General features: G+C 37.5%; 2 protein-coding genes across 5 annotated transcripts in view; one reads left to right on the top strand and one right to left on the bottom strand.

The window, feature by feature from the left end:
• The window catches only part of LOC109053914 (disintegrin and metalloproteinase domain-containing protein 9), a 1168157-nt gene that overhangs the window by 439998 nt on the left and 712948 nt on the right, over positions 1 to 15211 (top strand). The gene's annotated exons all lie outside the window — the stretch shown is intronic.
• LOC109090308 (prolactin-releasing peptide receptor-like) lies at positions 2329 to 14301 on the bottom strand. 3 transcript variants are annotated; one of them, XM_042730110.1, is made up of 3 exons: positions 10225 to 10689; positions 7821 to 8331; positions 2329 to 4217 (listed from the first exon to the last, which is right to left on the bottom strand). In XM_042730110.1, exons 2-3 carry the CDS (start codon positions 8288 to 8290, stop codon positions 3575 to 3577), a joined length of 1113 nt encoding a protein of 370 aa, XP_042586044.1. In that variant the 5' UTR covers positions 8291 to 8331; positions 10225 to 10689; the 3' UTR covers positions 2329 to 3574. The 3 variants fall into 3 exon arrangements, with proteins under 3 accessions (XP_042586044.1, XP_042586043.1, XP_018959646.2); XM_042730109.1 differs by lacking the exon at positions 10225 to 10689 and adding an exon at positions 8717 to 9243 and having other exon boundaries at positions 2330 to 4217; XM_019104101.2 differs by lacking the exon at positions 10225 to 10689 and adding an exon at positions 14154 to 14301 and having other exon boundaries at positions 2331 to 4217.

Genomic DNA, 15211 nt, shown 5'->3' with positions numbered 1-15211 from the left:
GCAAAACAAAAAAAAAAAAGGCAAAAGAAATAAAAAAAGCACACTTAATAGAAAACCGGTCCACACACAAAAGAGCTGCTTTCATTCCATGCTGTTATTTCAACTCACAATCAGGACTATTCTGACTTATCTTCTTTATCCTGTGTTGTCTATCATCATTCACACATTTTCAGTCAACAGTTGCTTAACAATACTTTCCTTTCAGTTTAATTCATTCAGAGATCTATTGATTTCTTTTTTTTTTTTAGCTTTATCTTGCTAAAGATGAAGGGGTCTTCAACAGGAGGTCAGCACTGGTATTGATTTGTTATTTGTTATTTTTTTTTTATTTTTTATTTTTTTACAATTCAATAAACAGGAAGTTAATAATCAGTGACTTACATTTTAGACACATTATTACTAGACTATTTTGCTCCGCTAAGGACAATAGTTCCAAATGAAGCAGATTCAATGTTTGCATCTCGCAGTTACACTTTCATTGCTGAATTGTGTTTGCACAAATTGGTATGAATTTGCATGATCTGCTAATGCCCCATCTACTTACTGTTAGGTTTAACCCTCATGCTCATGTCTTTTCTTTTTCTAAAAATTCACATCAATCACAATCACATCATACAAAATCAGCATCTTGTAAATTAGTTACCTTTTCTCATGAGATTGGGGTGAATTAATTCGTTTTTGAATGAACTGGTTGAATTAATGATTCAATGACTCTCTTTTCACCACCTATTGGCGATGTAACCTAGAGAAAGAAATACTGAAATTATTTTTAGTTATAATTATTTTAGTACATCAAGTCAAACTAAATGAAAATGACAAGTACTGGTAACTAGCTGAAGTATAAGTTTATATATATATCTCCAAGTTTTTGTATGGTTTTTGTCTGAGTTGCGTTGAACCCTGTTATGAACTCATTTTTATTCACTGTGTAACGGGGTCTCTGCTCCACCACTTGGCCTAAAAGAAAGCTCGAAGACCTATAAAGACATCCGTTTGGTGTTGTCACTACTATTTCTCCATTTAATAAACCTGGTAGCCTGGCAGACCCTTGACATTAGAAATCAAAGATAAGTTGATAAGTCGACTCATTTTCAGTCCAGGTGTAATACTGCCATGGCAGTGTGTCTGCGGACTGAACAGCAAATTCTATTATGCTTGCACAATAGATCTGAAACCTTTGAGCTTAACCTGGGCCTGCAGCCTGCAGCTTGAGAGATGGAGAGAGGAAAGTGTTTTAGTTACTCATTTGTAGGGTACAGCTTGTTTGTCTTTCACATTTTCTGTCATCCTCCTTGTGAATCACTGGTCCATTATCGAAGCTGTGTTTGTGTAGTTGCTGTCTTTGATGTATTGGGATGGCAGACCATTGAAAACATGACTATCTATCATAGAAAGAGATTTAGTGGAGAGGGGGGAGAAAGAGAAAAACACAAACGATGTACTGAGCTGGTCACCATAGAAACGCTTCCTCCGTTTTATTGGTTTGTCTTTTGTTGCTGTAGCTCATTTTCATTTTGGGCTGTTGTGTTGAGGATATTAACATGCCCAGACCATTTGAAAGGTTACTGACTGCAGACGCTTCATCTATTCATCAGTTTATTTTGCTACTGTTCACACGCATATGATGCAATGCTGTTCCTTTGAATTAGTGAACGTACTGGTGGAATCTTTAGCGCTTTGAATTAAAGTTAGAAGTTTAGCGCTTTGAATTAAAGTTGAATTAAATGGGGGCGGCAGTGGCTCAGTGGTTCATGTAGGTTGTCTACAAACCAGAAAGTTGGTGGTTCAATCCCCAGCTCCACCTGACCAAGTGTCGAGGTGTCCTTGAGCAAGACACCCAACCCCAGCTGCTCCCGACGAGCTGGATGGCGCCTTGCATGGCTGACACCATTGCCGTCGGTGTATGAATGAGTGAGTGAATGGGTGAATGTGAGGCAACTTGTAAAGCGCTTTGGATGGCCATGGGTCTGTTGAAAGATTTTAGTGGTATTTATGTACATTTTTATTAAAGTTAGCAGTAACATGATGCCGTTAACTAGATTTTAGTGGTATTTATGTACATTTTTATTTTCATGTGTTGACTAACATACTAAAGCACTTGTGAAGTAATTGATTATAATTTTATATAAAGTGTGTATAAAGATGTACTTATTAATTACTCACCCTCATGTCGTTCCAAACCGTAAGACCTTTGTTCATCTTTGGAACACAAATTAAGATATTTCTGATAATTTCCAAGAGCTCTCTCTTGACCCATGGACAGCAAGAATCCTACAACGTGTTCATTTTTGGGTGAACTATCCCTTTAAGTCGTACTTACGTGGGTCAAAAACACTCTTAAGCTCAGCTATTTGCATTTAATATAAATTTTAATATATCACAGTAACATATAATTGTAAATAACATGCAAATGTGTCCAAAACATTAAATTATGTGCTTCACTTGATTCATTTATAAAACTATTAGCCCAAACAGTAATATTTGGAGGTTTGTACAGATCATTAAACCAATGTTTGAGCAATAATCCTTGTTTTTTTTTGTCTTGGAAAACATAATGTTACAGAGATATTCACACTGTATTCATTTACCCGAACAACACAAAGTTAATTGCAATTATTTTGTTTACCCAGTAGTGTGTCTTTGTGTATAAAACAACCGCCAGTCCAGACACCGTTTATTAATGAAACATTATGAAACGTTACATGAATTTATACAAAATTGTACAGTTATAATCACAAAAATGAGACTTTCTCTCACTGGACACATTTTGGCACTTTCTTTTCTGAACTTTTAGTTTTGTTCCTTATTTGCTTCAGGACAAAGAAGATAACTGGATTTTTGGTTCAATAATGAACAAATTCAACTACAATACAACATCCAGAGTTATATTATTGGCTGTAAAATAAAAATAACATTTTGCTTGTGCAGACAATTTTATTTTTATTTTTTTTTATATAAAGACAATATGTTTTGTATTCTTGCACACTTTATTATGAGCACAAAAAACATTAAAGTCCTGAAAGTAATGAAAACATTTAATTAGTAAAAGGTTTTAATATTTCATACAGTATTTCTAGGCCATGTGTTCTTTTTGACTATTTTATCTGTTTGATGTTAATATATATTCAGTGACATCTTGTGTAAACACATGCAGTTTAAACATGTTTAATCCAACAGTCCGAAAGGCATTAAAATAAGCTGTAATTCACTTTTAAAGCTAAAGCATTTGCTTTTCTGAAAGCTGGGTATCTGTATGTTTCTGTTGCAGTATTTTTAGGGACCATTTTTCTGTAATGTGATCAACATCTAGTTTCCTTCCTAGGAAATCCATATCCAAATCACAGACAGCATGGCGAAATCTTGTGGCTAAATCCAACAGCTTTCTCACATGGCTTGTACATCCAAGAAAGACCATCTGTGTCCATCTAAAACAAGATGCATGTGGGGGAACCTTACAGATGGTATAGTTCCAGCCAAGACCAACGTGAACACTTTCTCTTTTCCAAAAGTATGCAACCCAAGTGTTCTACTAGCCTCAGTAGTCTTAGAACTAACTCAACGTGCTGTTTTTCTGTCAGAGAACCACGCTAGCGGTGGCGCAGTTGTGTGCAGGAATCCCGATGCCAATCCGTCGATGGCAGGTAAACATCTTGCGCAATTCCGCCCTGAAACGATCGTGCAGCCATGCATATAAAAACGGGTTACAACAAGAGGAACTCATTCCACACAAATGACACAATAGCTGGATCAACAGGAAGTAGCGCTTGTCGATCAGGTCTATATCAATATCCCGAAGAACATTGAAGACACTTATTGGCAGCCAGCAGATCCCAAAAGCAGCGACGACTAAAGACACCAGACGAAACGTCTTGCGTTTCCGAGCCCGCTGAGCTTCCGCTTGGCTCTGGGTACGATGACCTGGCACCACACAATTGCGAAGCTTCACTGAAATGCACAAATAGGAGATGCAAAGTGCGGACAGAGGAAGGACATAGGTGATGAAAAGTGTGCTGTAAGCGTAGGCTAGCCGATCTTTTTCCTGACCCATCCAGAACTCCTCGCAGATGGTGAAACCTTCTTCCTTGAACTCCACATGGTACGTGTGGGCCACAGCAGGAGCCACCAGACCGCACGACAGAATCCAGATCCCAGACAGAAGATATGTGCAAGCCAGAACTGAGATGCGCTTCTTCAGTGGATGAACCGTAGCGTAGTATCTAGAAGTTAAAATGACAGATTTAGGCAACAAGTTACAGTAGTGATTACACATTTGCATCTGATGCAATAGTACAACTGGCCCCGGAGAGATGTTTTTGTTCTATTCATTTATTCAAAAATACATTAAAATATAATCAAAGACTTCTCTTCTATTATGAGCACATTTTAAATGTATGAATTAAAGGAAAACTACGCTTAGAAATTAAAAAGAAATCTCTCAACATTAACTCACTAACCGTTCTGCTGTTCATTGTTTCCAGCCCACTGTTTATAGTTTTAAAAAATTAGTAGCCTTTTTAGTTATCATTAGTAGTGGTTCATTCCAATTGCATTATATGGACTCATGGATTACTTTTCTAAAAATCTGTTTCTGTTCCCCATAAGAAAAAGTATACATTTGGAACAGCAGGAAGGTGAATAAATGTTGAGAGAATTATAATTTTTGGGTGGAGTATCCCTTTAAAATGCATTTTAATTGAAAATTTGATCGAAAAATGATGTCAAGGTGATACATATTAATGAAGACAAATTCTTAAAATGAGGAAATGCTTATTGCGAGTCTTAGAATCGAGACTGGATCTCATAAGGAATCGATTCTTCAATTTAGAGGAAATCGAGCACTGAAAAGAGCCTTTCAGTTCTCCAGCGGCCCTAAAATGCTATTTGATCTCTCCAAAATGCTAATATGTAACGAAGAGATCTGTTTACGCAGCGCAGCTGAATGTCAAAAAGTGAAAGGTCTTCTTGATCTTTTAAAAGTTAAACTTGACATAGTCTTTTAAAAACATGTCGATCACGAGACGCTGTCAAGCCTAGCGCATGTTTACAAAACTGTAATGAGGACCATGGAAACCAAAAATGCATTTTGTGTGAACAAGCCCATACTGTGGTAAGTCAGTTTAGATTGGTCAAGGTTTATGTACTGTCTTGCTTAAAATGATTCTTTATCTGACTGATTTATTATTATAATTGACACTATCATTTGAAATTGAGCACAAAAACATACTGTTTCATTTTATACTATTTCTAGGAACGTGCTTTAAGCTAGGATTTTAAAAGAAGCTCTTGTACGTCATTGACCTTGGAAACGCCAGCTGACTAGTGGACCCAATTTGAGTTTGAGAGCTATGTGTTATAGACGTTATAAGCTGAAGCAAATACAAAATTTTGCATGTTGATTTTGTAGAGACATAATCAGTGGGCTGTAAGAAATGGGATCAAAACAAGCCCTAAAATAACTATTTTCATTCGCTTTAAGGTGAGAAAGACCTGTTGGATGTTTTGCTGCAAAAGCTCACTCGTCAATGGATGCACATTTCCTTGCCTCCGATCCAGCCTTTATGAATGGGTCTGCATCCAAACGCCTACGATCATATCAAAGGCTTTTAAAGACAGTATTCATGTAGGCTTCATCACGTGTAAAAGCACAGAAGATGAACCACCAGACCATGTACAGAAGATGACGGTCTAGTCTGCGCAAAAAAAGCCTTCACTGTAAGGTAAATGGATTCTTAATGCACCTATTATACTACAAACCACCAATTTTTCATTTTCTTTGACTCAGCACCATCATCCATCACTGACTCACATGCCTACGCAAGGAGGGAAGTGTGAAGGTTAAAGGCTGTACGAAGCCACAAAGTTAAACAGAGAAGATGCACTTTGAATTTCTTTTCAGATTTGGGGATAAGAAGTTCTGGTTTACTTTTGGTGTCCTTAGTATTTAACATATGACAGCATGTTGACATTACTTTAGCCATCCAGCTTTCTGTAGAATGTGTCGCTATACAATTGTGTCACATAATAGCATGGCTTTTTTTGTGTACCATAAGAACTTACAGGCTCTTCTGGCCCCCAGAAAAAGAGCCGTTTATATTACTCAGTCATTCAAAGTGAGATGAAATACACCAAAAAGGTTGCATGGGGGGCTTGATAAATCTGTATCTTTAGAAAATAGAAGTCTAACTAAGTTTAATCATGGACATATATCACAGAACACTTCTGTAATTTGTCTTTAGTTTTCTGACAGTCATTAAAATTCCCATCAGTGTCTTTTCTAGCACAAATTGTGTATTGTGCACACTGTGATGTCATAATTTTTAAAAAAAAAATCTGTGTTTAAGTGCTATAATTGGTTCCACGGTGCACCTACCATCCCAGAAAACGTGAAAAGGAATGACCCAGTACTTTTTTTTTTTTGGTAGGCCTTTCTCTGCAAGCTTATGAAAAAGCGAGCCGCTCAGATTTCACTTCCTCCATGATGTAGAAAGGGGTGCTTATTATAATATTACCGCCCCTTAATCTGCAAGTTTCCATCCATGGCGCCGCCATGTTTTCGCAAGCAATGGCGAAAGTTTGAGCAATGCATGCTAACTGTTTTTTCTTTGGCTGCATAGATGAGCACAGAACACTATTTAGAATCCCAGCATCAGAGGAGACTAGAGAGCAGTGCATTTATAGATTTATTTACTGTATATTACGCTGATGCCACACAGATCTAAAATAAACATGCAATTTCTTTCCCAGTGGTTTACCTTAACTGTATGGTTATGGTTTCATAACTGTAAGAAAGTTTAAGTGCAATAAGAGATGAAAGAGAACTTAGTTTAGTACTGTGTGACAGCCGCTTTCTATGCACGTGCTTCAGATGTTTGCACTCAGAAAAACGTATATCAAAAGTGTAAACTGATATGGCTTTAAAATGCATGATTTCAGCATGATAGACATGATAATCGAAACGAAACAGATGTTTTTTAGCAGAGTATCTGAGGAAGGAGCTGTAAAGGACAGCCCTATTCTGGAAAAGTGGGGAGCAGCAGCTCATTTACATTTAAAGAGACATACATGAAAACAGCGTGTTTCTGCCTCCACTCAAAATATGCATATTCAAAATGATATAATAAATGATCTATGGGGTATTTTGAGCTGAAACCTCACAGACACATTCTGAGAACACCTGAGACGTATATTTACATATTATAAAAAGGGGCATAGGTTTCCTTTAAATATTTAAACTTATATAAACATTTAATTTATTTGTATGTTCAACTGTCTCACAGTAAGTGTATGACTGTCAAGGTCTAGGTCTGGGACAAGGACAAGCTATAAAGCCATTTGAAAATTAGCAAAAATAAATAATGAAGGCATGGTGAAAAGGTTTCCAAGACATTTTTATAATGACCTTGCTATAGCAACAAGAAAAATCTGTTCAAAGAGAAATCTGTTGAAGCTAAAATCTATATAATAGTAGCAAGTTTGAAGAAAAGTCTAATTGCTAGTAGATCAGAACAAACTTTAAATTTTAAACATTTAAAGAAATAATGATAATTTTCAGATTCCAGTTATCATCATTATCATCTGTTCTCTATTCGAACTGAACGACATTAGACAGTAACTTCTATATCCCACACAGATTTGTGTTGCGCTAAACTACATATAAGGAAATTTTTTCAACAACCTGTTACACAGACAAATTTAAACTCTGCATATACTCTACCAAAATATCCATGCTTCACAAAAGCTCCAGAATGCTAATAACACATTGATGCAATGATGAATTAGTCACACTGTCAAGAGACACAACGCTCACATGCATCACTCACCTGTCCACCCCAATAGCTGTCAGTGTGAAAACCGACACGTAGACCGTCACCGGCTGAATGAGGAACACCAGGTAGCACATGAATCTTCCAAAAACCCACCCGCGAGGGTTAAAAGCGTATGCCAGGGTAAAGGGCACGCAGGTAGCACACATCAGCATGTCAGAAAACGCCAGGTTACCGATGAAGAAGTTGGTCACGTTGTGCATTTTTTTGGTGTGGCAGATGACGTAAAGCAGCAGGTAGTTACCGAAAACTCCAACCAGGACCACGAGAGCATAGCACGGGATGATGAGGGGTTTAAAAGACTGAAGGAGCTCCACACCAACAAACTGCGGATTGCGTTTAGTCGTGTTCGTCGACTGCAGCACGACTTCATAGATTTGGCCCCTGCTGGAATTCTCCATGGTGAGGTTTTCCAGGCAACACGAGGGCACGGGAGTGCTGAGCCATTCGCCACTACTGCCATCCATGCTTACGCCTGGAATACTGCTCGTAGAGACCTAAACAGTGGCTGTTTTGGCATAATAACAAGGAAAGAGATACACTTTGGTTAGCTTTCTTCATAACTCAACTCTGTAGCTGAATTTTAAACCATTAACAGATGATTTAAACAGATGAATTGAAATATCTGTGAAGAAGAAGCGAGCCAGTTGAGTGCGTCCTGTGGAGGCGTGTGCTACCAAACATGCAGTTCGCAATATATAGGTGCTAGCTTGACTTGAAAGTTGAGTTGGCTCATATAATGAAGTGACTTTTTCAAACTCTAATGAGCACAGCTACAATTTTCCTCAAAGTTCCTGTTCTCTATACCGAACCACTTTCCGCACAGCAGTACTTCTGAACATTATAGATGCAGGAGTCACATCTAAAAGCTCTTCATTACAGCCTTGACTTACTTCAGATGGCTGGTTTCCGTAGCAGGTTATTCTTAAAAAGAATCAGCGGGACTTGAGATCTGAATGTTCCTTTCTGTGTACACTCTGTCAATCCAAACAGCAGTAAACAGAAACTTGTAAGGATACTAATGAAAGCCAGCATGATTTGAGTCAAAGATGCATCTCGGCTGCAATCAAACATGGCCGTTGCTGTTGAAATGCAAATGAGCCTCATTCACTCGCGCCCTCTAATTAAGTGAGTAAATGGCTCATAGATTAAGCACAAATGCTCTTTGGTCTTTACTGTAACAAGCTACTGCAAAGCAGCGATTGTGCTTTTTGTTTTTGTCTCTTTACCAATCAGTCAGTTGTTGCAAAAGCAGTAACTACTGCTTAATTCATTTTGTCTTAAATGCGTATCTCATCATCCTCATTTTCAATCAGGTTTTTTTTTTTATTTTTTTTTATTATTATTATTTTTTTTATACATTTAAAAATACCTATTTGTCAGGGATCAATTGTGGTCCTTGATTTATACATTCATCAGATAAATGAAGCACCAATTGCTAATCACAGATTACATGGTTTCTAAATTGTTTTTATGGACAAGACGGTTATAAAAATGGCCATATGTTCATTTCAGTTAAATTTAAACCGCAGGATTAGCTGAATGTCAGAGACAATTTATGTAATCAGCTCAAATCTTCATTAAGCACATTTTAAAGACAAGATTGAATAAACATCCTCAGGGTGTCAACTGGGTTAGATGAAGAATAAATTAACAAGCCCTCACTGGATGAGATGTAGAATATATACAACGTGTTTTCAAAATTTGAAATTGAAATTAATGTGATTATCACAGTAACCTGAAGTGACAGTTTAAGTTTTCTAAAGGCCGTGTTAGGGAGCTAGTTTAACACCTCCGACTTAATTTAAGACTTGTTTAAAATTGTTGAAAAAGTTACCATGGAGGTTTTCTTGTTTAAACCCCTTTAGCTGGGGATTGCTTTGAAAAGTTTATTTTCAGTAATTCCTTTAATATCTTTCAAAGCACAGATTCACCATTTTGCATTATTACTTATAACTGTTCACTGAGGTCTCTGCATGGCATTTTTTTTTTGTAAAAAATAAATAAATAAAACCTTTGATTATTGCCTTGATTATTTTTATGACAAGAGTAAAAATAATTTAATGTAGTTGTGAGATATGGAATATGAGAGACAAAGTTAACACAAAATGTAATTGTGAAAAACAAAGTTAACACAAATCTTTTTCACAAAATGTAACTATATCACCCAGCTCTTTATTATAACTTGTTGCTGTATAATAAAGTGTATGACTTGGAATAAAGTCCAAGAAGTCCTTTCCAATAAATCCACAAGGAGAAACCACCAACAAAGATTCAATACCGGTCCTTGAGCTAAGGGAAATACACAGGTAATGTAATAGGGGAGAAACAGAACAGGTGTGGGAACTAATTAATCAAAAACTATGGAAAATAACAAGGGAGAGGAGGCAGAGATGGAGACCTGGAAGACCGTGGTGGAGCTGGATCATCTGAGGACAAAGGCAGAGCCGGGGGGAAGGAGGAGCCAGACAGATCCCAAGGGATAGAGGGATGAGGGAAAGCCGGAGGAGTGGAATTCCAGCTGGAGGGACGAGGGAGCCCGGTGGAGCTGATGGCTCGAAGGGCATAGGTTCAGTTCGGGGTTCGGAGGCTGGAGGCAGAGGATCTTCACGCCTAGACAGAGCAGGTGACTGGAAGGCCTGAGGCAGATCCACACCACAGGGTGGAGCAGACAGAGGATGAGCAAAGAGACTGTAGGTGTGATCAACTGGAAGCAGCACCGTGCAGACTGATCAGCGAAAATAGCCGCTTGCAGGAGATGGTCCTCACTGCAGAACACAAGATCCAGGGGGCGTGGTTGGATCCAGATCCAACTCCTCCCATTTACATTTACCTAAACCTACCGGTCTCCACCCCCTGATCCCTAAACCCACCCATCTCTATCCCTAAACCTACCAATCTCCACCCCCTAGATGTGGATCCAACCATGCCGCCTGGATCTTGTGTTCTGGAGTGAGGGGCTATGGCTTGCAGTCGAGGGCGGAATTAAAAATCTCAAATGTCAAGTCGGACACTTTCTGCTCCCCTTAGTGACGCTCTCAAGATGTTTGCATACACTATCACAGATGAAGTAAATAAAAGACAGTATTTGTCAAATACGCAGACGTTTCATAAATGTTTTCATGACCATCTTTTACTGTTCTAAAAACACAGATTTGTGAGCATTATTGGAAATGAGGATGTTAGAATAAACCTGAGACACATGTGATTGTCGTCATGCAGTGAATCTGGCCAATCATGAAATAGCAGTGTCATCATCAGAGCTCCTGCAGGCGCTCTGGAGAAACTGCACCGGCTGAGTCAGCTGGGTGCTCTCGGAGTGCTATCAAGGTACTTTGATGCCACATGTGACAGTGATATGGTGTCGGTCCCGTCTCAACTGCTTCAAGTCAGCCGCAGATCGGTCTGCGCGCCAACTGCTGCCTGACAAAAGCAATGCATTCTGGTTAGAAAATTTGTCCGACTTTGATCGTTGCTGCAGCTGCCTTACGATCACATGTGCCATCAAAGTACTGCGAGAGCAAAAAGTTGCTCAAAATCGGCTGCGAAAGCCTTGATGATGACATACTTTATTCTCAATTATAAAAATCATTCATACGAACAAGCCACCAATCATTTTAAAACAATTATGAAATGCCATGAGATTTGTGTAAAATAGTTATGAAATGCCATGAGATTGTTTTGGAAAATCTGCAGGTCACAGTGTATTCCAACCTTAAAGGTGTCATGAACTAAAAAATCTCTTGATCTTTTGACATATAAGAGGTCATTGTAAAAACATCCTGTAAGTTTCAGAACTCAAAACTCTGTTGTTAGTCTAAAAACAGCTTATACTGAAGGCAGTCTGCCAAAACAACAGCTTTTGGAATGTTCTATTCTATGATGTAATAGTGTGGATAAGCACTGCCTCTGCAGAAGAGGATTAATGCCTGCTTCGACATCACTGCCTGTTTAGCTCCACCCACCGATTCGCTGATAACTGTTTTCATTACGTGGTCACTATTGCTTTGTCTCTTCTTACAGATCGTTTGATATGTATTGAGTATTTATGCGTTTTTTACCTAAATCACAGCACCGTTCATCTATGAGGAATATACGCTGTCAAACATATGCAACTGTTAGCCAATCATAGCAGTGGGCGTTTACTTAAGAGACTACAATCCGCCACAGAGCGTTCTGGTGAGGGGGGTTAAAAACAGGACAGAAAATAGCTTATTACCTCTAAATTATGTTTTGTTTTGTTTTTCTTTTAATTTAAAAGACTTGATAACATAAGTGGACCTCAGAGAAAAGTACAAAAAAAACAAAACAAAAAAAAACAAAGGCAGTTCATGATTCCTTTAAAATGCTTCCAAAGAAGCACAGGAAGAAAGTGCTGTAGGTCTCAAGTGTATATTGGCTGAATCCATTCCTACACATCAGGACATCAGCTGGATTGCCCAGAGAATTTATTACTTGTTTCATATCAAGTGCTGTGATGCTGCTGTACAATGAAGTCAAATGTAAAAGACAACCTACCATTAAAAATGAGAAAGTGTATGGTTTGAAATGACATAAGAGTGAGTAAATGATGACAGATTTTTCATTTTTGCGTGAACTCTTCCTGTAACCTCTATAACATAGCTCCGACAGAGCTGTTAACACTTTCTGTGAAAACACTTTTCTTCCTAAAGTTACACCTTTCCTATAGCCTAACACATCTGCTGCACAACACTCGTAGGAAGTGAGACAGATTGAGTGGCCAATGATCAAATATATGACAGCATGCATTGTTCATGCAACAGTTCCCCTTCTCAGAATAACTTTTGTTTTCCCTTTAAATGCAAATTGAATTGATGAATCGATCTAGTGTCAGAAAAGACCTTTTGTCTAGCTGAACACATTCAGATCCATTTCAACAGCACCTGTTTGTCGTGAATCAGTCTTATGGCTTTGAAGGAGGGAGATAAAAAATATATATATATTTTGTTAACCAAAATGAAGTTGATTAAAGGTGTTACGATCTTTTGACTTTACTCAACAAAGAGACATGTTTCGTATGCAGATATAAATCAGATGAACAAAAGCAAAACTTTGCAATGCCATTTCCCATCAAAACAGAACACATAAGTCATGTTTTTTCCCCAAATGCCTTATGTCCAGTAATGCCTTAAAACAGCTTGCTTATCTCCTATGGAATAAGAGTAGAAACAGCAAAGATTAATCTCTAGAAGTCACTTAATTCAGCTCTCGATTTTCTGCCATTGTGTTTAATCATTTCAATTTCTCTACAAGCCAACTGCTCTCAAATGCTCTCCTTGAAACATATTGTGAATCCAGGTCGGAAATCTGCAATCCCTGCCCCGCCAGGTGTGAAGCTTTTCATTTGATTCATGTTCACAGGTGAACTGGCTCTCTGACACACGCACACACACTCATTCTCTCTCATAAACACACACTTATGTAGACTTCTGAATGAATCCGAATGAAACTGAATATTTTTTTCAATGAATGTGTTGAACTGGTTCACAAATACAGTCGTTTATGAATCGTTCTGAATCATTCATGTGGACTGAACAGAAGACTGTCTTTTTCTAAAAAGTATTCTTCTAAGTACATAGAGATGCACTAAAAATACATCATAAAACTTGTTTTGCATACTGCTTTAGTGTTTTTCACTAGCCAAATAGTGTTCAATAGCCAAATTGAAAATATAGCCTACTGGAAATGATTACAAAGTGCTTTTATTTTTAACTTCCCTTCATGTTGTCGTTCCACAATTGGCTTATCAAAGCCCAGAGAGGAGGGATTATTAAAAGAGAAGTTAACAAACCAACAATAAAAGCATCTTCTGCTCCATTAATAAGTAGAATAACAATAGACTGCAGAATAAATTACTAATGTATGAATCAAAATGTGTTTGAGCCATATTTTTACCAGTCGTAGGGGGAAAAAAAAACGCTGAATCCATTCAGTGGCAGACTTGAACTAATTAATCCCAAACTGAATTTGTATTAAAATCTTGTCATTACTTATGTGATGAGATTGCAGTACTCCACTTCTGAAATACATTATAGTATAATATAATATAATATAATATAATATAATATAATATAATATAATATAATATAATATAATATAATATAATATTCACATATTAAAGTATTGTATTGTAAATTGTATTAACAAAACGTCTAATTAGCTACACTATTACTCATGTTTTGGTTTTGGCGTCAGAATTTTTTTATAATTCATCACTTTAAACTCACTATAAGCAATCACAGAATCTTGAGAAATACACGAAAGAACTGAATTATTCTGAGGAATAAGACAATAAATGAGACGACTCACCTTTTTAAACAGGGATGAGGTTTAGTAGGTTCCTCGTGGATGCGCAGTTTCTTAATCAGAGGACTCGTGCGCGTTCGTTTATCCTGAGATGCGCTACCGGACCTGAGTGAAAGCGCCAGACTAGTGTTTTCCGCTGGAGAGGCGGGGTCAAGTGGGTGTGTTTGTGTGTGTGTGTGTGTGTGTGTGTGTGTGTGTGTGTGTGTGTGTTTGTGTGTTTGTATGTTTGTGTGTATGTATGTGTGTGTGTGTGTGTGTGTGTGTGTGTGTGTGTGTGTGTGTGAGAGAGAGAGAGAGAGAGAGAGAGAGAGAGAGAGAGAGAGAGAGAGATTTTGGCTTGAGTTTAAGTGAAAAGGGTATCAGAGAATGTTTCATGTGCGCACTATCGATGAGCCAGGAGTGATTCAGTCCGTTTTGTATTCTTATGAATCATCATCATGTAGTGTTTTCCCATTCGCACAATTCATAGGAATATTTCGTCCAAAAAATGAAAACGCTATCTTTACTTTCTCATATTGTTCGAAATGCAGATATTTTAAAGAAATAGTTTAAATTAATTCACGGAAATGAATTACAGCAGTTCATGACATCAGCTCTCAATATAAAAATACATAAACGCCATAAAAAGTATTCAAGTCTCCTGAAATAGTTTGATGGCTTTATGTGAAGGACAGACACATGTAGGATTTTTCACTTTTGTTTTTGATGTCCGTATCCATATTCCAGAAGGCTGATCTTGTTGTAATGTAATATGGTCATGCCAGTTTGATGTGCTTATAATATAATTTTTAATTCAAGGGCCTTTTGACCCATTTATATTATAATTAAATCTAGAGTGATTTTTGTATTCAATTTTTCAGTTTGGCATATTCTAAAATTACAGGTACCTTTTCATTTGTCAGAATAGTGACTGGTTAATTATTTTAATACAATACATTACTATCCTGTACTGTATGTTGGGTGGTATATTTAACATTTATGTTATTTAAGCAGTATAAAAGCATGTTTGCTGTGCTGTAAAGGTCAAGCAATGTTGCTATGAACAGTTACTAGTCTATCTA

This window comes from Cyprinus carpio, chromosome B8 (assembly GCF_018340385.1).
Source record: "Cyprinus carpio isolate SPL01 chromosome B8, ASM1834038v1, whole genome shotgun sequence".
In the NCBI taxonomy this organism is placed as follows: domain Eukaryota; kingdom Metazoa; phylum Chordata; class Actinopteri; order Cypriniformes; family Cyprinidae; genus Cyprinus; species Cyprinus carpio.
Note: the sequence above shows the minus strand (reverse complement) of the source record. Positions and strands in the feature narration are given on the sequence as shown.

Excerpts from the sequence above, each read along its gene's own strand:
- LOC109090308 (XM_019104101.2), bottom strand. The coding sequence starts at position 8,290 with ATGGATGGCAGTAGTGGCGAATGGCTCAGCACTCCCGTGCCCTCGTGT. Across the intron at positions 4,218-7,820 it reads ACAGCTATTGGGGTGGACAG|ATACTACGCTACGGTTCATC; the intron begins GTGAGTGATGCA and ends TTTAACTTCTAG.